The following is a 20,521-nucleotide window of genomic DNA, read 5'->3' as shown; positions in this document are numbered from 1 at the left end:
ATTGCGAATTGTTACATCTGCAGAGAGACCATATTAGAAGCTATGGACGAGGAATCACAAGCAGCCATAGAGGTAAAAGTTACTAAAGTGATGCATTATTCTAGCAATATAATACCATCAATAATAAAGTGGGATGGCCCCTTTACATTTAGCAGTCTTTCAGTAATACGCAAGAATGTTGATCAAGGGGCCTTTAGGTTCTTCATATACGTACACTACACCTCTGGGAGCTTTTCTGACCTCCTGTTCTACATCCATAGATATTAATATGTAGTCAGCCCCTCTGCAGATATAACGGTTCCTGCTCTTCTACGAAGGATTGCAACAAGATTTGGAGCTGTTTATTGAATTTTTGTCTCTTCATCTAGAATAGCATTTGTGGGGTTAGATCTTGATGTTGGACGAGAGGATCGGGATCACTATCTCCAGTCACGTTCATCCCAAAGGTGTCGGATAGTTGAAGTCCAGCACTGTGCGCCCTTGTCATGTTCTTCCACCACACTTCTCCTACCATTTCTGTATATACAGTACGATGCCTTGTGCTTTGGGCACAGTCATGGGGAACAGGAAAGGGCCTTCCTCAAACTGATGCTTGGCGATGTACGGCTGCATGCGGCTGCTCGGCCATGAAGCTCAACGCAGGGGCGCAGTGTTTGTACTGATACCAGAGGAGGTCTGGACTCTATTGTTATGGGGTCAGCAGAGCGGTGGTGACTTTTCTGCCCTCTGCTCCTCCGCACTCAGCCTCAAGCTCTTTACCGTTACAGGGTTTCCACTTCGTGGCTGAGTTGCTGTGGTTCCTTCCACTTCTCAGTAATATCACTCTCGTGTGATGGGGGAAGATTCAGGAGGAGGAAATATCAGGAACGGACTTGTTACACTGAGGGCAATGGGACCGGATGTTATACACCGGGGGCAATGGGGCCTGATGTTACACACTGGGAATAATGGGACCGGATGTTATATACCGAGGGCAATAGGGACGGATGTTATACACTGGGGCCTGATGTTATACACCGGAGGCAATAGAGATGGATGTTATACACTGGGGTAATTGGGACAGTTGTTATACACTGGGGCTAATGGGGCCGGATATTATACACCTATGCTAAAGGGAGTGAATGACAAACTGGAACTCAGTTACGTGGACCAATATTTTTCTCCGCATGGTGTATCTCCTCATAATCCTGGCTCTACATAAAAGCTTTGAGTGACTAATGACGGATTGTGTTACAGCCTATAGAGCACACAGATCGGCACTTGAATAGTTGTCTTTCAAGTATGGAACATTCACCAAATGTTCTGACAAAGGCCAATCAACGTCTGTGGCATTAAATAGGTTTTCACTTACTCAGCAATCAGGTAGCAATTCATGTATCTGTCTTTACATCCTCAGCTTTATCATACGGAAAGGATCTGTACACTTACTCACAAAAGGAAAAAAAATAGGAATTCTCGTCTCACTGTCCTCATTCACCAACGGAACAGGTATCATAATCCGTCCTATGAAGGGCTGAATGATGTGGTGATTTCCATTTTATAGATCTTATTTTCTAAAATACCTTTTTATAGACTATACAGGAATCCTCCTGGTTGATTAGGATGTTGAGTTTGTATTTAAAGAAGCACTTCAATAGTAAATGGCATTCTTTCCTCAGGGCTTCTCTAAGTAAAAAGGTTGTCTCAACGTGGTAAATCAGTAAAATTGCAAAGTGCTTGCAAAAAAGGCAACTTTGCAAATTACTTGCTGTCCTTGTGACATAGGTTATCAGCCTCTGCTGCAATCTTCTAGGCATATAGCTCAGCGCTTACAAGCTGGATTTGGTCACCTTCAGTCCCCAGAGGTTCCTCTGACACTGGAGAAGCAAAGCTGTTTCTGCTAATGATCACGATCCGATCAGAGCAGGAAAAAAAAAACGCTACACAAGCATGGGATTAAATTGGTACGAATGCACTCTGATTTTTAATCGTATTGAATTCATCCAAGTGGGAGCGAGCCCTTAGGCCATGTTCACACGTAGTGTAAACACAGTTTTGTTTTTTTTTGCATTTAACAGTTCAAGAAAATTCGATGTTTTCTTTTTAATGTATCTCATGCATACTAAAATGTCCTTTAAGAAATAATGTTTCACTGATTTATCTTTGCTTGAAAACCAATATTTATTTGAAAAAAAACATGGTCACACGGTAGCCAAACTGGAACACTGTTTCTACTCCATATATTTGAAACACTTTGTAATCTGTGATATAAAAAGTTATTTTTTTTTTTATACTGCTCAAGTTTCATATAAAGATCTATTCACAGAGGATAGAACTCGGTTGGTTATCTGTGTGCAGACAAGTGCGACCAAGACGTATTCTCTTGCTAGAATGATTCCATGGATGCTTCACGGCGTGAGATTTTTACATTGTAGACATATTTTGTGCAGAGGTTACTGACAGATTTGTACAGATAAAGCTTGTATAGCAAAAACCTGGAGTCATAATTACTCTGCAAATGCCAGGTTTAGATTTTGCGTTTAAAATTTTTTTTTCCATTCTTGCAAGAGTCATAACTTTGAGGGCTTGTATTTTCGCGCAACGAGTTGTAGTTTTGAATGCCACATTAACTTTACTATATAATGTATTTTAAAACGTGAAAATAAAGCCAAGTATGGTGAATAAACCACAGTTTGACCTAGGTTTTATTTTTCATGATTTTCTTTTGTACATTGAAAATGACGTGGCAACTTGATTCTCCAGGTCAGTACAATTACGGCGATACCAAACTTGTATAGTTTTTTCACTATTTTTGTGGTTTAAAAAACTGAACTTTCCACTACATATTGCTATACTGTAGTATTGCAGTGTATCGTAGCAAACAGACGCTCAAAGGTTAAAGTCCTACAACAGGATTATCAAATAATGGAAATTTTTTTTAAAAATGATCTAAAAATTCAAATCTCCACTTTTTCTTTTAAAAATAATAATAAAAAATACACATCTATGGTATTGTTAGGTCCCTAAAAATGCGATCTTTCAAAATATAAAACAAAGTGACCAAATTTTTAAGCTGTTAGGGGAGAGAACATCGAAACGCCAGAATTGGATTTTTTGTTGTTGATGCTACTCCACGAAAAAAAAAGCAATGATCAAATGCCGTATCTACTCCAAAATTATATCAATAAAAATGGCAGATCACAAATACAAGCCCTCATATGTCTATGCTGACTGAAAAATTAACAAGTTATGGCTATTGGAAGAAAGCGTGGAAAAAGCAAAAGCATAAAAACGGAAAATCTGTCTTGTTCAGACACAGCAATGCGGGCTATGCTTTTTTTATTCTTTACATTTAGGGTACGTTCACACAGGGTGTTTTTGCTGCGTATTTTTGCTGCGTTTTTTTAAGCTAATTTTCAGCTGCTTTTTACAGTACCAGCAAAGCCTATGAGATTTCAGAAATCTCATACACACACATTGGGTTTTTATGTGATCAGTATTTTGTGCTTTGCTGCGTTTTTTTGGACATAGAGCATGTCACTTCTTTCAGCGTTTTTGCTGCATTTTTTCAGCGTTTTTCATCCACTGACTTGAATGGGTGTTGAAAAAACGCAGCAAAAACGCAGGTATTATTATTTGCTGCGTTTTTGCTGCTGAAAATTCAAGGACATTAGTATGGACAAAGAGAAAAAACCCGCAACAAAAAACGCACCTAAACATGCATTTTTGACGCAGCTTCTTTCCTGCCAAGAAGATCAGGTTTTGCTGCAGAAAAAAAAGCAGCAAAAACGACCTGTGTGAACTTACGGTACCCTAAAAATGAAATCCGGCTCATAGCTATAATTCACACCAATTCCTGGCATGAATGAATGTAAACGCTGCTGTGCCGAGAAAACCAGTGTCTCCACTTAATGCATAGAATAGAAATGCCGCAGTAGATGTCAGGGCCACTTTAACAATGTGGTAATAGCAGCCTCCGTTATTTGTATTGTCAGACGTTTCTCTTTCTGATCACGTTTCAATGTTAATCTTTCCAAAAATGTTAATTCTAACATATGCTGTATAGCAAGCAGAATATTGTGCAATATTCCCGCTGCACTGGGGAAATAAAAATAGCTGATTTTGCACATACGGTATATTTCAAGCTAAACTAGTTCCAAAAAATGAAGGTTTTTTGGGCCTTTTTTTTTTCTTCTTTTGCTTAGATTTAATTTTGAAAATTTTATTAGGAATTACAGTGGATGGAATAGACTTGTCCATTCTCCATATCACAGAAATTAAAAATACCCTTGTTTATTAATTACCGCAGTCTGGCTGGGGCCCCTTGGTGCCCACCATGCTTTTCCGCAGGCACTCAAGCCTCAGATTTGTAAAGATTATGTTTATAAGGGGCCACTTATTAGAAAAGAATGCTGTCGCCTCTTTAATTCACAGTTTCTGATTGATAGCAGTGATGTGTGCGGAGTTAAGTTAAACAGGTATTCAAGCCTACCTTTGATTCACGATCCTCTGGGAGCTTAGACACGCTGCAGGTTTATGAAGACTTTAAAGGAAGACAGAACTGCAGAACAGGGCATCTCGCAGCTTCCCCTTCAAAGGTTCAGTCATTTTAATAACACGTGATTTTTTGAAAGGTAAAATTAGCACAAAGTACATTTTGCATCTAGACAGTTCCCTGAGCGCACATCTATAATCATTCATTCTTACTGGAGGCTCGGCTTCAAGTTGTGGGGCACCAGCGCAAAGCTGCAACTGAGCCGAACGGAAAGTTCTGAAATTAAACGGTTTGAAACACTAAAGGGGCAACCTGCTAATGAGGATTTGATAGAGGATTCATTGGGATTTAGATGTTATGCACTTACAGATTCTTACCATTACTATTGGTTACTTTTAGATAAAAGAATTGTACTAAGTTTCAGTTACCTTCAATAATTCTCAGACCCCTTGATTATGAATTTTGCTGTTTGATCCAAGTTTCAGATTTTTCTCTTAAGGTGGAGTGTCTCTCCCAGTAATATAGGCTGTTTATAAGGTCTGCGTGTCTCTCACAAGAATATGGGCTGGATGTGGCATCTGATTGTCTTCCCCTCAGTAATATAGGCTGGATGTGAAATGTCTCCCCCCCCAATTTTATAGTCTGGATAGAGGTCTGTGAGAACCTTAGTTCTGGATGGAGTTCTGTGAGAAACAGTTATACAAATTGGATATGAGCGCTATATGCGTCTCCATGTAACATAGGTTGGATGTGATGTCTGTGTCTCCCTCCCAGTAATATAGGCTGGATGTAAACTCTGTTTCTTTCTCCCGGTAATATAGACTGGATGGGAGATTCATATGTTCCTTACAGTAATGTAAGCTGATTGTGCGGTCTGTGTGTCACCTCCTGTAATACAGACTAACAAGGCAATATGAACAGGGATAACGAAAAATACCAAGCATACAAATATTCTCACACATATAACAGAGGAAGGCATCTGGGAGTGGAGGATTGGTTTAAACCAAAGTAGGAGAAGAAAGAAAATGATCACCCAGTCAAAACCAAGCAATATCCAACAGCAACCTCCAGCCATGCAGCAAAAGCTAGACCTGACAATGAGTGCTAGCCAGGGCCTAGTTTATATAGGAGATGGGAGTGGATAACCGTGCACAGCTGAGAGCCTTAATACTCCAGGAGCTCTCAACAAAGCAGATTAACCCCTGCACTGCCAAACAAAATTTACACCGTTTAATAAGAAGGTGAAGTGCTTCTAATCCATGCAGGAGTAGGAGAAATCAGACGCTGTGGCCTTCTGGCCCCTCTCTGTTGCAGTAAGCCTGTGACATTCCCCCTACAGACCTGTCCTATATGCATGACTCCAACAGTGAAGTTTTACAAAACTGCATAATTTTTCTGCTCCGCAAAACTACAAAGTATGAATACGGTACAGCCTAAGCACAATCACACAATAATGACCTTTTATAATTGAGTGTTTCACACTTAACCTCGCTATCTTGTCTAAAGTTTTGGGTTTATGAAAATGGCTGTAAAGACCACAGCAATCTAAAACATTTTATTTTTATCTTATTTTCTATGCAGCTCTTCACGGTAAATGACGCTGAATATGCCACGCAGTCCTACTTCCAGTGAAGATGAAATGGCGCAGAGCTTTTCAGACTCAATGGAGTCTGAATCAGACAGCTCCAAGGAGGAGACGATCTACGACACCATCAGGGCCACAGCCGAGCGACCAACAAGCCGGCTGGAGGATATTCAGACCAACACCATGGTCATCAGGATTGTGATACCTGATCTGCAGCAAACGGTGAGTCCTACTTTGGAAAGGTCATATTTTATTGGGAAACGTTTTGGATTTAGCTAGATAAAAGCAGCTGCTTTTAGTCACTTTTTAAGGTGAGAAGTGACTAAAAGCATCTTATTCATCCTATAAACTGTGTCCATGTGGATTTGTAAATGGAATGTAAATGGGTTGGTTTATGGCAATACAATATATTTCTGTAGATTTTTGTGCATTTTGCTGTAGATGCAGCAATAAACCACAATAGGACGGCTAAGTCTTAATATACCATGAGGCTGCGTGTCCACGATCAGGATGGCCGGCGGTATCGCCGGAGCGGCGAAGCCGCTCGGCGCTAAGCCCCGCCCCCTTCTGGGACGCGATGATGCCGGATGTGTTAACTGTACACATCCGGGATCATCGCCCCCCTCCCATAGGGCCCTGTGTTATGCCTTGCGGGGACGCTGCGTCTGAAAAGACGCGCAGCATGTCCGGAGTCGCAGGCCCGCAGCGTGCGGGTTTCCACGCATAGTGGACACGGGATTTCAAAAAATCCCCTCCACTATGCTGGAACATCTGGACGCTGCGTGTTTGACGCTGCAGCTCTGCGCAGCGTCAAACAAGCAGCGTTTACTGACCGTGGACACATACCCTGAGGCTATGTTCTTGCAGAGGTTTTTTTGTATTTTTTTTTTTTTTTTTTAGCAGATCTGCTTCAAAAATACTTTGTGTAATGTCCAATTTATTTCTATAGGAAATCTACTTTACGTCTTATGTGAGATTCTTTCTTTCCTGCTTCAGGTTTTTAACCCCTTAATGGCCACCAAAACATCCTTTTTAGTGACCTAAGATATAAGAGAATAGCATCCCCATATAGGTGACAATCCAGCAGCTCTCGGCTGTCCACTATAGCTGACAACTTGTTGTATCAGTGTTGACACCGTCCAAATCTGTTTAACCCTTAGATGCTGCTGTCAATAGTAATTACATCATATAAATGGTTAACACAGTGTGGGGGCTTCCTATTTAACCCCATTGGCACCCTGAGATCATGATTGTGTGGTCCTGATGTTTTCCATGACAATTCACGGCCAAATAGCGGCCTTAGAGTCTGCCGGCTATAGCGACCTGTTCTGAAGTTGGCGACATTTTGGTGGTAAAAATACACTTTTTCATTCCTGTTATGTCACTTTGCATTCATGACAGCAGTTTTCAATATGTCAGAGGGTGTTGTTTTTAAAATGTTATAACTTTTGGAGGTTTTCCAATATATAGAACTTCAAACCTGAATAGGTCCTTCAAAAATATACGTTTTTTTTACATTTCCTTGAAAAAATTAAAAATTACTGATACAATTTTAAACCTCCTAAAATGCTAACAAAATAAAATAACATTTTACAAATGGTGCCGATGTAAAGCAGACATGTGGGAAATGTTGTTAATGTTTTTCTGTGGTATGACTATCTGGATTAGGGCTTGTTTCCATTTGCGAGAAACACGTCCGTGTCTCACATGTGGAAACCAAGCTCTGGTGCAGGCACTTAGGAGCGGAGCGTGCAGCTCCATGTATTCCTATGCGGCCGCACGCTCCGCTCTGGAGTGCCGGCACCAGAGCTTGGTTTCCACATGCGAGACACGGACGTTATTCTCGCAAGTGGAAACAAGCCCTTAAAGGGATAATCATTCAAAGTATGAAAATTGCTAATTTTTTCCCTTTTTTCTTCTTCAAATTTCAGATTTTTTTTTTTAATAAATAAACACAAAACATATCGACCTAAATTTTCCATTATCATAAATTACAATGTGCCATGAAAAAACATCGTAAAATCATTGGGATTTGTTGAAGCGTTCCAGAGTTATTACGACATAAAGGGACATTGGTCAGATTTCAAAAATTTGACCCCTTCACTAAGGGGTTAAATCGCCTTCAGGGTTTGTGCACACGTTGCGGATCCGCGTTTTTTTTCCTGCGCAGAAACGCTACAGATCCACAAGTGATTTACAGTACAATGGAAATCAATGGAAGAAAAATATGCTGTGCTAATGGTGCGGAAAATCAGCACGGAAAATGCAGCAGATTCAAAAAAAGGACTATGTCAATTCTTTGTGCTGATCTGCAGTGTTTCTGCATCCATTCCATAATAGAAATCCGCAGGGGTAAAAAAAGCATATGAAATCCGCACAGAATCCGCAGCAAATCCGCAAAAAAACCCACACAAAATCCACAAAAAAACCCACACGAAATCTGCAAAAAAAGGGCAGATTTTGACCTGCGATTTCTGCCAAGAAATGCAGAATCTGCACAGAAAAGTCCACAGTGTAATCCGCAACGTGTGCATATAGCCTCCTTGAAAGGAATCCGCTTCAAGCTAAGCATTGTCCAATCAAATGCTGAAAAAATCTCTTCAGAAAGAAAAAACCTCTTCAATGTTTCTTTAGAGAAAGAAAAACTCCCAAAACTTAAGAAAAAATAAAGGTGCAGGTTTTGAAACTGTTGTTTCCGTTTGAAAAACTCATTGGAATTGACAGCCACAAAAACTCCATGTATAAATCGACTTAAGAGTATGGTCACACAAAATTTTTGATGTGGATTGTGAGGCCGGTTCTCTTTGAAATCCACATAAAAAAGCACATTGTGAACAAAGCCGATGTTTTTTTGTAGCCTTTTGATGGACAGAGCTTAGTTTGGAGCAGATTCCTTAGGCCGGTTTCACACGTCAGTGATTCCGGTACGTGAGGTGTCAGTTTTCTCATATACCGGAGACACTGACACACATAGACACATTAAAATCAATGTGTCTCTGCACATGTCAGCGTGTTTTCGCGGACCGTGTGTCCACGTGCAAAACACGGAGACATGTCAGTGTTCGTGGGAGCGCACGGATCACACGGATCCATTAAAGTCAATGGGTCCGTGTAAAACACGTACCGCACACAGATGCTGTCCGTGTGCAGTCCGTGTGCCGTGCAGGAGACAGCGCTACAGTAAGCGCTGTCCCCCCACCGTGGGAGGTGGAGCCGCATATTAATGACTGTAATGAGCGGCACCTCGTGACCGCTCATACAGGAGAAGCTGCGGCGCGGAGAGGACGCTTCGAGGGAGCCGGGTGAGTATTTTCTTTCCAGCGGTTGGGCGCACAGGGGGTGGGAGGGGGGGGGAAACAAAGATCTTTATTTCTACAGCAAAAAAAAACAAAATACAATGATTTTTCATTTCTTCTCTCCAGTGAACGCTGCTGGAGAGAAGAAATGAATGGCAGCTTCAGCACCCAAAGCAGGGGACAGCGCTTACTGTAGCGCTGTGTCCTGCACGGTCCGTGTGGTACCCAGTCGGCACACGAACGGCACACGGCTGCCGCACGTGTGCCACACTGATGTGCCACGTGAGCTCATGGACACACGGACACGGATAACTCCGGTACCGATTTTTCCGGTACTGGAATTATCTGGACGTGTGGGACAGGCCTCAGAAGCTGTAACAAAGAAGTGACATGTATCGTACTTTTTTTTTCCCCACCAGACATTTTTAAAAACTTCTTCGGCAAAAAAAATCTCAAAACCCTCATGCGAACAGCAAATTATATTCCAATTTATAGGACGAGATCTCCAAGCGTTTTGTTTTTCTAACAAGGATTTTGGAGTGGCTCCATTCCAAATACTCTGTAAAAAAATCTCCTTGTGAACTTCACCTTGGGCCGCATTCAGTTTTTTTTTTAATTGTTGAAAGGTCTACTTTTATTGTTTTGGTTTTTTTGCAATGCAGAATGCTCTGGATTTATAGTTGTTTTTCTTTTCTCCATATGCTTCTTTATGCTAAAAATGACAGAAAAATTGCATGTGTTACTTGATACAAAATAATAAAAAGGCCACAAAAAAACTTTAGAACTTCTTTTTAGTACAGAAATTTAAAACGCTGAATAAATATCATGTGTGTGAAGGAAGACTAATACAGGCTTTTTGGCGTTATACATTCATGATAGTTTACATGTGGTTGATTAGCTGCGGATTTTACCTGCAATTTTCTGCTGTAAAATCCGTATGAGGAGAAACGGGGTCAGTGGGTGCTCTCGTCCGCTGGCCTGGCTGTCTTTAGCAAGACTGCATGGACCACGGCTCATACCATTGAACGCCCGCTCTATCTCCCAGTGGGCAATACACTACACAGACAACACAGGGTTAAGGTAAAACAGTGTGGCAATACTTTATTGAACCACAGCACACAATAGCAAACAGAACAATTCCCCCATGGCTGGAATTGCTTGGTTACATGGGCGCATATAAAAGATCACTGCCTCTCCACGTATTTCCAGTATAACATGATGTCAGAGCTCCCAGGGTCACATGGGCGCATATAAAAGATCACTGCGTCTCCACGTATTTCCAGTATAACATGATGTCAGAGCTCCCAGGGTCACTATACCATCTGTGGATGCACGCACAGAGAAGAGGTAACGACAAGCATAGGGAGATGACCAAGAACTGTCCATAGAGTCCGTACAAGGTCCAAAGCCAGTTGACACGATGTCAGAGCTCCCAGGGTTGCTACTCCATCTGTGGATGCACGCACAGAGAAGAGGTAATGACAAGCATAGGGAGATGACCAAGAACTGTCCATAGAGTCCATACAAGGTCCAAAGCCAGTTGACACGAGAGTCACCACCTGGCTTATCTGACCATCTCCATGGAACCAGGCGACCAGCGGGTCCCAAACCTGGCTTTCTCCAAACATATCCATGGTTCAGAGATGGTCACTGGATCAGATCTGTGTCCTTCCAACCGGAGCCGAAAACCCCTAGGTTGTTTCCTATAGAATCATAGATCAGTGTCCCTCGTGATGGTGCCATGATGAATTGGCTGCAGTCCTTTCTCTTGTCTGTTGGGTGGTTTGCAGAATCTCTGGCTGGTAGCTCTGTGTTACTTCAGACTCCCAGGATGTGATCTCTGAGTCTTTTTATACCCAAGGCATGTAAGCTATTTTTAGAATTACCCAGGATCTTTCAGTCCAACATCAAGAAAAGGTAAACAATGGTGATGGGATTAAAGGGATTAATATTGCCTTGCGCAGGCGTGTACTCCGGAGGACAGAGAATGAACTTTAATCCAATATTGCGGCCAGCATGCAGCCAGCGGGTAAGGAAAGGGTGAATCAAACACCCGAAAACCCCGCCCATATGACCCAAAACTGGTCCCGCCAAATTCAGGTGACAGGTTCCCTTTAAAGGGAACCTATCACCCCGTTTTTTTCGGTATGAGATAAAAATACTGTTAAATAGGGCCTGAGCTGTGCATTACAATAGTGTAGTTTGTGGACCCCGATTCCCCACCTATGCTGCCGAAATACGTTACCAAAGTAGTCATTTTCGCCTGTCAATCAGGCTGGTCAGGTCGGATGGGCGTGGCTTCTTCCCCCAGATATTGCGTAGTTTTCCGTTGGTGGCGTAGTGGTGTGCGCATGTCCAACGTCCCCAATCCTGCACGGGGGGGTGAAAATAGCAGCAATGTCCGTTATTCCATTGGTGGTCGGTGGGCGCGGCCATCTTCCTTTGGCCGCGCGTGTGCAGAAGCGGCTCTCTGCTGGCCGCGGCTTCAGGAAAATGGCCGCGGGATGCCGCGCGTGCGCAGATGGAGATTGCGGCGGCCATTTTCCTGAAGCCGCGGCCAGCAGAGCGCCGCTTCTGCGCACGCGCGGCCAAAGGAAGATGGCCGCGCCCACCGACCACCAATGGAATAACGGACATCGCTGCTATTTTCACCCCCCCGTGCAGGATTGGGGACCTTGGACATGCGCACACCACTACGCCACCAACGGAAAACTACGCAATATCTGGGGGAAGAAGCCACGCCCATCCGACCTGACCAGCCTGATTGACAGGCGAAAATGACTACTTTGGTAACGTATTTCGGCAGCATAGGTGGGGAATCGGGGTCCACAAACTACACTATTGTAATGCACAGCTCAGGCCCTATTTAACAGTATTTTTATCTCATACCGAAAAAAACGGGGTGATAGGTTCCCTTTAAGTAGCACTATTAGCATATATGCTAAATCCGTTGCTCAATCCGAAGCTAAATTTTCAATCATTGGGGCAGAGAAAGAAAAATCCACTATATGTGACCAGAGCGGTCTTTAAGTTCATACCCCTCAAGGGAAATTTCCTTTATAGTTGTTTGCTTTGCTCTAGGCACGCATATTTAAAGGGAACTTGTCACCACGTTTGGCCAATGCCACTCTCCTGCTTGCTTCGTGTGGATGACACATCTCCTCGGCACCGCGCTCCTGCACAGTCGTACTTCTCTGCCCTGTTGAGGGCAGAGCAAAAATACTGCAGTGCGCCAGTGCCAGGAAAGGTCATAGAGCCCCGGCGCATGCACACTGCAGTACTTTGCTCTGCCCTCAACAGGGCAGAGAAGTATGCCTGCGCAGGAGCACTGTGCCAAGGAGACGGTGTGGATGAAGAAGGGACTCGTCATCCACATGAAGCAAGCAGGAGGATGGGGATCGTAAGAAGATGGGAGGCGCCGGACCAAGACCACCGACGCCTATCGGACCGGACCGCCCCGCAGGTGAGTATAAAAAAAGTTATTTTTCTTCTCTTATAGGTCGGGTTGGGGGCAGATATACAACATTATAGAATGCTGTATATCAGCCCTGAAAGATGATGGCCGTATCTCTTATGTGCCTGGTGACAGGTTCCCTTTAATATGTCACGGAGGGGGTTGTTTATTGATATCAGTGGGCACCATGTAATGCCTAATATTTCTCATGGAGGCGATGCAGGGGAATTGAGCATGTGCCGCAGGATGCTGAGGCAGGCTTCTTCAGATCTGTGGGCACCTGAGGAGCTTGGTTCTTCACTGGGAACCCTTCTATCATAAAGGGATTATGCACATTATATACCCTTTTATGCAAAGCACTGTATGTTTAGAATTATTCCCTATTAAATGAGTCCCTTACTTATTTTAGCAGCCTCCATTTCTGCAGTCTTAAAAGCAGGCAGAAGTGGTCAACCCACGGGTGATGCGGAGAATGTGTTTAGACAGATTTCCAGTTCTTAGGGCTAATAATACAAATTAGGTTACTTAGGGGAGTGTAGGACGGAGCTGCATGGTAGTACTTTTTTTTTTTTTTTATTAAAGGCGGCTATTAATTTACTGTCGAGACAGTGCTAAAGGAGCATAAACTGGTTCGGAGCTTTATAAATAGACGGTAGCTGCGGTGATGCGATAATCTGTGCGATCAGGACACTTCCCTGTGCAAGGCAAAAAAACGGATTCCCAAACGCTTATCCCAGATACGACGCTACTATGAAGCAGAGATTAGCCGGTATCCCGTCACTGACACCAACTTTTATGTGCTGCCGACACTTTACAAAGTTGTAAACATTTGACGGCTGCATATGCTGCGCTCAGCCAGGATATCGTAGGGTCTTTCTTTTCCATCTGTTGTGAAGCTTCCAGTGCACACATGAAATGGATTAATAGACCCCTATTTTCTGGATTTGGTCTCCATTCACTTGTGTACGTCAATATTTCAGTCTTCAAAGGCCTGATACACATTAAATTTGGTCGAACTCAACAATTTCAGCGGGATCGGCCAGCCATCTGATTTGCATAGGGGCGTCCTTTTTCTTCCCCCAGTAGATGATGTCAGGGTAGAGGAGCATCCGGCCTGTTAAATTTCAGCAATCGATCTTTTTTGTGTTCGAGATGATTTTCTGCTAGAGGAGTCGGTCAACGACGCTCCCATAAAAAGCACAGGCACTCTAGTATGGCTGTCCCGGGGATGGGGGAGTTGGGATCAATAGTTATCTCCCGCTGTGGCTGGATACACAGGGTGCCCAGCAAAAAACATAAATACTCCATACAACGTGTAGTGGCCGTTCTCAGGTACTGCAGCTCATCTAGAGTGATGGACCTGGCAATCGGCATGGTCATCTCACCTTTATCAATGAAGTGCATGTACAGATTGGCTGCTATTTCTGACTTTCAGGTTACCACTGTACAATATATACATTGCTGCCTGTGCTTTATGGAGGAGATGAGTTCAGATGCTGCTTTTCTGCACATTCTGCATACATGGGATTCTGTGATTTCCCAGTAAACCAGTTATCAGTGACCTACTCCTCACACATTCAAATGGAACCTATTCTTGCATGTCGTACAGCCGGGTGCACACAACATCGGTTCATCGTCTGCTGAGTATTTCTAGGAACAGACTCATGTATTATGTTGGCCGTGACATGTCATCAGTATGGAGTCACCTACTGGTATTTTCTTTTATGAATTGGCTATAAAATTTGCATTTTGAAAGGAGCAATACAATCTTAAAGGGGATGTTCAAGATTTAAATAAAATCACTAATTAGTGTTGAGTAGTGATGCCAATTAGTAGCCCTGAAGCCAGTGACTGGCAGATTTGCAGCCTGCAAACAAGGATCAGTGGGCAGATGAGAAAGCATCTGTGCTGGTTTGGCGGGTGGTTGCAGTCAGACAATCCCTTTAAATCTGCAGGTCCAAAAATGGGAGTTTATAGTCTATTTTCTAATAATAGTCACTTTTGTAACTGATTTTTCTACCAATAAGTGTTTAGAGTGACTCTAAGGGTACCGTCTCACAAAACGATTTACCAACGATCACGACCAGCGATACGACCTGGCCGTGATCGTTGGTAAGTCGCTGTGTGGTCGCTGGAGAGCTGTCACACAGACAGCTTTCCAGCGACCAACGATGCCGAGGTCCCCGGGTAACCAGGGTAAACATCGGGTTACTAAGCACGGCCCTGCGCTTAGTAACCCGATGTTTACCCTGGTTACAAGCGAACGCATCGTTGGATTGCTGTCACACACACCGATCCAGCGATGACAGCGGGAGATCCAGCGACGAAAGAAAGTTCCAAACGATCTGCTACGACGTACGATTCTCAGCGGGATCCCTGATCGCTGCTGCATGTCAGACACAGCGATATCGTATGGATATCGCTGGAACGTCACGTATCGTACCGTCGTAGCGACAAAAGTGCCACTGTGAGACGGTACCCTTACATCCATCCTCTTCTGAGACTTTAGGAAAAAAGAATGTATAAACATCTGCAAATCATATAACATAAAACACAACAATCCCTTTTTAATGTTCTCAGTAATCCAACCGTGATGCTCTCATCGTCCACCCACTTTTTGATTACAGCCTTTGTGTGACCGCTGCAGGCAATTAGTGCCCACAACCACCTTCCATACTTTATAGGCATCACATGATGCTAGTATTATGAGCCATAACCTCGGAAAGACAAGTAGTGCTTGTTTTTTGTTAGCTTGCCTTTTTTTTGAAGTTGTCTTTATTTTCTTTTGGAAGTTGCCTAGCCCCTATAGTATAGTGGCTGATAACTGGAAACAATAGCTGTCTTTCAATCCACAATAAATGGATTTAATGACCTCTTAGTACAACATTGGTACATTCATAAAGCACTTCCAAGACATTCTTATATTGCGTTAAGGGCTAACACTTCATAAAGAAAGATATTTATATAGTTGATCATTTTGTGTAGCGGTATTGATTCAATAAAGCTATTATCAGAGGGCATTTCGCCTCTGAGCTACAGACCCTGGTAAACATGCTTGTAAGGTCTCAAAGGAATGAATGGAAAATGTGAAGCCTGAGGTGAGCGTGCAGGTATTGTACTGCATGTATGGATGGAGAATGATAGAGGTCTAATCGGAGAGTAAAACTGTAGAAGATTGTAGGTCAGGACACCAGAGCCTGAAATATTGGCTATATATTTACCGGTAGAGATTTACTTTGCATACTACACTATTCAGCTCAGCCTATGCCTTAAAAAAGAAGCTTCTCACAAACTGAATATCTTCTATTTTCTCCGAGCTGTTGGTTGGAGACTAGCTACCACAATGGCTCCCGTGTACAACGCAAGCATAAGGAATGTCTGACTTATTGTCTCCATGTAGCCCACATTCATAAGCAGTAGCATGGAGGACATTATAAAGCTGTTAATGACCATATCTACATGTGAATCCAGCTCCTGTGGTGAGAGAGAGAAACATTTACTAGAGAGCAGCTGTGTGAAGGACATAATATGACGGTTCTGAGCAGTATAGCTGTGAATCCAGTTCTCTGATGAAATAAAACACTACAAAGCAGTTTTTTGGTGGACATTTTAGAGCATTACTGAGCAGTGCAGTGTACATATGAATCAGGCTCTGGGATGAGATTAAATATTCACTAGGAAAAAGCACTGTTGGAAATTATACAGCAGCACTGCACAGCGTAGATGTGAATCCAGCTCTTTGTTGTGATACTACACTTACTTGAAAGCACCAGCACAGTTTATATATGTTAAATACTCTGCTGTTCTCTCTCACTCACTCTGTTACACCCTTATCTTCCCCTTTCCCCAGAGCAATAGGCAGCTGTAATCTGACCCATCAGTGAACTGTGAGTCAGTCTTTTCTTGAGGAGGCCTGATTTTAGCAATTTTCCAGATTGAATGTTGAGTTTGTGAGGCAGGGAGGAAAAATGTCTGATAAGTGGAGAACGAAGCACGTTTCTCTGATAAGATGTTGCAGAATTTAAAATATTCACTTGTACTATTGATTAAAGTGAGCTTTGTGGAATAACGGCGACCATTTGTTATGCTTCTTTCCCATGTGCTTTGTCCTTTGTAGATTTTTCCAGAGTTGGATTCACATCTACAGTGCTCAATACTGTAGTATAAATTCCTCCATGTTGCTTTGTTTTGTGTTTTTATAATTCCATTTCTTTATTCACAGCAGCACTGCACATTACTATGGTGTGATGTCCACCATGCTGCTTCTGAACATTGTTGTATAATCACCTACAAAAAAAATGACCTAAGTGATTAACCTATAGGAACTGGTGGCATCAGGTGTAAACATGGTGGAGTACAATCTATATTCATCTCCCTGAATTATTATACAGTCTGTCTATCTGGCCTGTGAGTCTTTTGTGTCCTGATTTTTATGTCAAACATGATCCATATGCAGGGATTTATTACTAAGCTAACGTTGTGGCACATATATCCTTTTTGTTTTGGGGTGTATTTATTTAAGCACCTGAAATGTTGGAAATAATTTTTAAAAGATCTATGGTTATAAATTTTTCCATCTGTCAACTTCTTGCAGAAATAGTTTTTTGTTTATTTTTGTTAACATTCACAACTTTATAATAATTTCCTAATATTTATTTATTTTTTAAAGAAAACAAGATGAGCAGCTGTGTCTTGCTTGTCTTGTGTATTGGCTGCTAAAACTGATTATTTTTTACTCTTTATCCTTTGCAGAAATGTATCCGGTTTAACCCCGATGCCACCGTTTGGGTGGCAAAGCAGCGGATATTATGCACTCTCAATCAGAGCCTGAAGGATGTTCTCAACTACGGCCTTTACCAACCTTTCAGTAATGGCAGAGATGGAAAATATCTTGATGAAGAACGACTACTCCGGGAATATCCTCAACCCATGAGCAGAGGCGTGCCTTCCTTGGAGGTCAGTGAACCAGCTTTTTTTTCTTTTTTAAGTCCTTTTCCGTGACATAATTTATTTACGCATTCACTTGCAGTCCCTTTTATTTTGTTTTTTCACGGACTCATTGACTTGGATGAGAGAGTTTGAACCCAGATTAAAAACAGAAATGTCTTCTCACCTTTTTGTTTGGACACTTGGTCCACAAAATAACAGATCTAGCAAAAGAACCTTAAGATATAATGGGTACGTAGTCTATCTAAAAAAAAAAAATGGATATCCTACTGCAAAAGTGTCCCATATGCCCTGGCAGGACACATGTTGTATTTTTCGGATGAATTACGCCTGAAAAAGCAATCAATAAATGTTAAAAACAATGAATGTATGCACAGCAATGTGAAAACGATCTGCTGTGCACATGTTCTGTCTTTATCTTCTTTAAACTGCTTCAGGCTTCGATAGTAAGGTGAAAAACTTCCACTTGGAGGTCGCTAGAGTTTTATATATAAAATTTTACAAAAAGCGCCGACGGCAAAGCCACTGCAAAATTAGTCAAGCTAGCTGAACCGACGATGAAGCCGCTTCAGCAAAAATGCCGCCATTTTCCGAAAGTGTCTTGTACACCTAAAACAGTGGATTTGCCTAGTGCCATTAGGTTATGTGCAGCGCCCCAGAGTCCTGGTTGTTGCAGTATTGTCGCTCTTCCACCAGGGGGAGTGATGGTACGTCTGATGGCACTAAAGGAGTTCACCTGACCAGGTATCACAGTCACACACTACACTTCACACTCCAACCACCAGGGGGAGCAAAGGGTTCTATGTATTAGGCCACTCCTCACACTCGGGTAAAACTGGGGGTTGGATAGGAAGTTAGAGGAGAACGCTACTGGGTGAGACCCAGGAAAGACCTGTCAGGCAGACAGGGAGAGGAGGAACATCTGAGCTGCAGACAGAGGTCCCTGTCAGGGGTGGGATCCTGGCAGAGACTGAGCAAGAGATAGAACGTTACGGAGCTGTGCCTGCACCTCATTGCGGCAGCATCCTAAGAAAGGACAAGAAGCGGAGTATATTGTGGAGAAGTGAGAAACGAGATCACAGCACAAGGAGATAATACCAGGAGGAGTTCTGCCTTAAGATCGGCAACATCCTTCTGAGGCGCGTAGCCGGTGGCCGGAACACCGAGGGAGTAATAGGCTCTACGCATTACTTCAAACTACGGCAGGACAGTTAATTCCAAGTAGACTGCCCAACCTTTAACCTAATGAAGACAACGGAGGCAAATTGTGGGAGAGGGGCATCTCTAGGGTCCCTATAAAATAGCTCCAGGCCTACCCCGTCATACGGGTCGTCCTATCCATACCATCTGGGGGACGGAGAGAGAGAATATCAGAAACATACACGACAGTTGTGAGGACTATCCCGTGGTGCACAGCAGGGAAGTACTACAACACACAGGCGCAAGTAGGAAGGCTACTGATTTCCACCTGCAAAGGGAACTCTGGATGTGCCTTCGGACCGGCCGGATTCAGCCAGCCCTGTTAGCAGTGCTCTGGATTGTGGACGCTGAAGTCTACAGTAAAAGGTAAAGAGACTGCAACCTTGTGTCCTCATTATTTACTGCGACCTACACCATCATTGTCTACCTTACTGGGAAGCCCTGGGGACATACTTCACCTGTGGGAAGGTATACCATCTAGCTGCCATAACATCACTCCAGTGGATTCCTCAGCAGCGTCGGTCATCCTGACCAAATACCACAGGTGGCGTCACGAACACTTGACAATCAAACTACACCTTTAATTGGGCGCCCCTTAGCAGTGCCACGGACCGGGTCGGGCCACCGTGACATCCCCAGAACCGAGACAGAAGGGACCCGGTACCGAGTACCCCACTGCCCTGCGCCTGGGGGCAATCCATTATGTCCACACTGAAGGTTTTTTTTTTTTACTTAAGTTGAGAAATGATGAGTTTTTCTTGAAGAACCTGCTTCATTACAGTGCCTGGTATGGAGTGGATTTAATCAGGCTCCACTTCAAACAGGTGACATGCTCTTTTTCTCTCACAAGACATTATTCTAAAACTCTTCAGGGTAAAAAAAAGCTAAAAAACCCCCCTCCATATATGAACAACAAAATGGATTTTCCATAGAGTTTTTCAAGTGTTTTTTTTTTTTTCTTATGATGATTTTGAAGCAAATCCACTCCAAAAACTCAGTGTGAAAAAAGCCTCCTAATATATGATTATAATGGAAATCCCCTGACAGCTGCAACATTTTTTTTAGTGACCGCAGATGATCGCTGGGGGATTTTAAAGGCCAGATCTTCGGCAATTACCTAATTGGGCCAACTTTATTTTTATAAGGGAATCTTATAATGGGACACTCCTTTTTAATACTGACGCACAGAAGATACCGTGATTGAGATTCATGGAAACAGGTGCAAAAGGCGCGTGGTTAGTTACCCCTGCAGACGATCACATTGCTCTTTTATTATTTTCAAGTCGCCAAATATCGAGAGATATGTTAAGCTGCAGCTCTAGCTATGGTAAATCTCCTCCAATACTAGTATCACATACATTGATAAGTCGGTTTATTGTTTTTGCTTTTCTTTGCAGTTTCGCTATAAGAAGAGACTGTACAAACAATCCAGCATTGACGAGAAGCACATTGCCAAGCTGCACACCAAGGTATGTTCAAGGTATTCCTTCCTTAATCAGTATCGCCTAAAATCTGCTTATCATATAATAGAAAAGTACAACGTGTCATTATGGGCATAAGTGCTG

General features: G+C 42.9%; 1 protein-coding gene across 6 annotated transcripts in view; it reads left to right on the top strand.

Annotated features, from left to right (window-relative positions):
* Positions 1 to 20,521, top strand: part of SHANK2 (SH3 and multiple ankyrin repeat domains 2) — a 672,686-nt gene that overhangs the window by 127,688 nt on the left and 524,477 nt on the right. For all 6 annotated transcript variants that reach the window (XM_077286975.1, XM_077286974.1, XM_077286973.1 and 3 more), the window contains 3 exons: positions 6,056 to 6,281; positions 17,562 to 17,765; positions 20,354 to 20,425. In XM_077286975.1, the coding sequence (XP_077143090.1) occupies positions 6,069 to 6,281; positions 17,562 to 17,765; positions 20,354 to 20,425 (489 nt within the window). In that variant the 5' untranslated portion in view covers positions 6,056 to 6,068. The remainder of the gene's footprint in view (positions 1 to 6,055; positions 6,282 to 17,561; positions 17,766 to 20,353; positions 20,426 to 20,521) is intronic.

The sequence above is a fragment of the Ranitomeya variabilis genome, chromosome 2 (assembly GCF_051348905.1).
Source record: "Ranitomeya variabilis isolate aRanVar5 chromosome 2, aRanVar5.hap1, whole genome shotgun sequence".
Taxonomy (NCBI): Eukaryota; Metazoa; Chordata; class Amphibia; order Anura; family Dendrobatidae; genus Ranitomeya; species Ranitomeya variabilis.
Note: the sequence above shows the minus strand (reverse complement) of the source record. Positions and strands in the feature narration are given on the sequence as shown.